The 3,570-nt window shown below is 40.1% G+C and overlaps 1 protein-coding gene across 1 annotated transcript in view; it reads left to right on the top strand.

The window, feature by feature from the left end:
* LOC106534713 (zinc finger RNA-binding protein) overlaps positions 1 to 3,570 on the top strand; it is a gene marked incomplete at its 5' end in the record, with an annotated part of 46,261 nt that overhangs the window by 38,239 nt on the left and 4,452 nt on the right. Inside the window, 2 exon segments of the mRNA XM_014031438.1 lie at positions 1,573 to 1,684; positions 2,018 to 2,115. Coding sequence (XP_013886892.1) covers positions 1,573 to 1,684; positions 2,018 to 2,115 — 210 coding nt within the window.

The following is a 3,570-nucleotide window of genomic DNA, read 5'->3' as shown; positions in this document are numbered from 1 at the left end:
TAACTACTGTTCCCTGAAGGAAAGGAACGAGGTACAACACATGATGGCCCCCCGCTGCACAGCTGGGCTCGGTGAAGAGCAGTCACCGAACTTAAGGAGTGACTGTGATGGCGACAGGCGGAGCCTGACATCTGTCGTCATCACGTCACCTGCCTAAAGGCGTGATTAGAGGTGGCTTCAGCCAGGACACGCAGGGGCGTGGTTCCCATACATGATGTTGTACCTCGTTCCTTTCCTTCAGGGAACAGTAGTTATATGCATAACATTACGTTTTGAGGAGCAGCTGGCCAAAGCAGTGAGGAAGTGTGAAACCTCATACAACATTTCTATAAAGGCATGTGAAGACACACAAACTGGTAGATAGAAAAAAGCCAAACTTTGTGCAAAGAGGAGGGTGGCAAAAAAGATGTCACCTTTGTGCCAAATTCCCAAAAAACTCAACTTGTTCAGACTAAAGAGCAGTGGTGGGTGCAGTTAACCAAAAACATATCTTCACTAACCACTAATCTACTTAACAATAATCTTACCTCCACTAATGCTAAACCACTAACCAGAATGAATAATTAGAGGAAGCCAATGCTAACTGCTTATCGCTGATGGTAGCGCCTGCTGACTGATGCAAACGTGTTGTTAGTTTTCTGTTGGTTTAATTTTAAGGTTTAATTTGTGGCAAATCTGCCAATCCAAACCAGAGTTAAAACCCTGTCTTGTCTGATGATACTTCCAATTTAACCCTTTCAGAATAAAAGCATTTATTTGATCAAGTTTGGATTTTAATGAGGACTGTTTTGAAGTTAGTTGAACAATAAATATCAAATACCTTCTCTACCATATTTTATACGTGGTCAGTTTTAGTATTCATTTAAATATTGAGAAATGTAATTTTATTTCTTTTTAACACTTCTAGTTTGACGTTTTGCTGCTAAAGATGCTACACGCTACACTCAGTACCTGACACATCCTACCTTTTTCATAAGAGGGGATAGTTTTTATTTAATTCTAGATAAATGGCATAAAAATAGAAGTTTTACATTTGTGATTTTTTTTTTGTGGGTATACATTTTTGCAAAATCCAATCTAGTGGATTCTCATTGGTCTGCTAACAGTTCCCAAAGTTGGTAAAAAATAAAATAAAATAAATCTAAGTGAGTGAGTTTTACTATTAGCGTGTTATCTGTGCTGTGACCACTGCTAAAGAGTGCTGTTGGTAAAAGTCAGTCCTGCAGTGGGAGGCCCTTTGAGGAGTCCTCAGGAGTTCTGCTCTTGAGTTTCTCATGAAGTCTGGAACGTTCTGCCCAAAACAATCACTGTTCTTGTTCTTGAGAGCTTATGAAAATTATTTCCTCAATTCTTGCAGAGTACGTAACAAGCTTTGGAAAGTTGAAATTTTCTGTTTTCTGAATTGATATGAATTTTTACAAATGTTGTTTTGATGAATGCTTTGTAAAAGGAGAAACATTGTAAAAAAAATGATTTTATAAAGATGTGTCCAGCTTTAAAAGCCTAGTTAATGTTTTACAAGCAGGACTTCCAGAAACCTCTTGAAGTAGTTTGAATGTTGTCTGTGTGCAGGCGATGGAGCTGCTGGTAGAGAAGGCCATTAGCAGTGCCCCTGCCCCTCTCAGCCCTGGTGATGCTCTGAGACGAGTCTTTGAATGTGTTTCCTCTGGGATTTTACTCAGTGGTAAGAAACTTTACAAACACTAAACAGGTCAGGTTTTATATGGAGCTATTGTAGACCTCTGAGTCAGCTGAGATATGAAGTGACAACAAATAAGAGTTTCTTGCTTGTTTAAAATGTTTTCCTTAACTGAGCAACTTTATCTATTCAAACTGAAAAGTGATGGTTCATGGTGCAAGAGATGTTCTCGTCACAGGCATGAATAATATCGCATCAGGCTTTCAATCAGTTGGGACAGCATTCATGGAGAATGTTTTCAGAATGTCTCCTAAATGTCTCCATAGTCTATCATAAATGTCTCCAGATAGTCTTCAAAATGTTGTTTGTACCTACCAGGTGGACCGGGCCTGTTGGATCCGTGTGAGAAGAAGCCTGTGGACACCCTCGCTCCTTTAGGAGAGCAGCAGAGAGAGGACATTACGTCTAGTGCTCAGGTATACCCTCCTACATTCTATACCTTCATCTCCTGCCTTCGTGTATGAAAATAGGTTTACTGTGTGATAATAAATGTTAGGAGATGAAATGTTTTACAGTCTTCATCCTCTTCTCATGATGAAGATTCTGTCAAACGTTAGAAATGAGGGTCGGCACAGTAATGAATGTCCAATACACTGATTTGTTTAATACATAATGGAAAACACCATTTTGTGTACCTGATCTATTTTTATATGAAAAAAAATTCACAGCAAAATAATTGGCAGTATACCTGCTGTCAGTTCYTGGAGAAAGGCTGGACTCCTACTCTGGAGTTACTCACAGGGAGAGAGGAGACGGGTGGGTGATGTGTGGGGATACTCACAAGTCCCTGACTGTGTGCTGCGATGTTTGAGTCCACCCCAGTGGAAGAGAGGGTTGCCTCTCTGTGGCTTCTTGCTGCTGGAGGGAAGGTTCTGACTGTTTGTGCTTATGTACCAAACATCASTTCAGATTACCCGGCCTTTTGGGAGTCTTTGGGTGGTGTCCTGGAAGGGGTGCCRTCTGGAGACTCCTGTTCTGCTAGGGGACCTCAAAGGTCACATGGGCATTGACGGAGTTATCTGGAAGGAGGTGATTGAGAGGAACAGCCTCCCTGATCTGAACCTGAATGGTGTTCTATTATTATTGGACTTCTGTGCACAGGTTGTCCATAACACCATGTTTGAGCATGGGGTGGTCCATAAGTGTACTTGGTACCAGACCACCTTAGGTCAAAGGTCAATTAGGGATGTCCTTATCCAGATTTTTTGGCTCCTGATACAATCCGATTTTTTATTTCTTTCCAGGTGACAAGGTTGGTAGTATTAAAGTGAGCCCTGCTGTTCCCACCACGAGAAACATCCAGTTCGCAGATTTTGCAAGATGCAGTTTCAGCATCGTTTTCCACTGAAAAGTGTTTCCACACTGTGGACATGGTTGCATACTGGTGTGCATCTTGACTTCTTTACGACAGTTGTAAAGCATGATGATGCTGAAAACTGTCACAAAAACTGGATCGGCCCGATCACATGACTAAATCAGATTCTACCTGATTTTCAAAAAATGTCCATATCTGCCACCAATATTGAGTATCTGATCGGGACATTTCTAAGGTCAATGATTGATATTGTAATTAGGGATGCACCGATCCACTTTTTTTTACTTCCGATACGATTCCGATATTTGAGGTTTAGTATCAGCCGATACAGATCCGATCCGATACTGAAAAACAGCATTAATTGAAACATTTCTTTCCCATTTAAAAATAAAAAAGAGACATAAATGAACTACTGAATTGCACATTTATTTTATAACTATGCACCAGTACAGCAATCTTAAATAAACCAACTGTTCACAAGCTTAGTCGAACACATTAAAAAAAAAAAAAAAAAACAACAACTTAAGTTTAACTTATTCAGTGAGTGCAATTAGGA

The sequence above is a fragment of the Austrofundulus limnaeus genome, unplaced genomic scaffold (assembly GCF_001266775.1).
Source record: "Austrofundulus limnaeus strain Quisiro unplaced genomic scaffold, Austrofundulus_limnaeus-1.0 Scaffold1252, whole genome shotgun sequence".
Classification (NCBI taxonomy): domain Eukaryota; kingdom Metazoa; phylum Chordata; class Actinopteri; order Cyprinodontiformes; family Rivulidae; genus Austrofundulus; species Austrofundulus limnaeus.
This window is presented reverse-complemented; position numbering and strand designations above follow the sequence as displayed.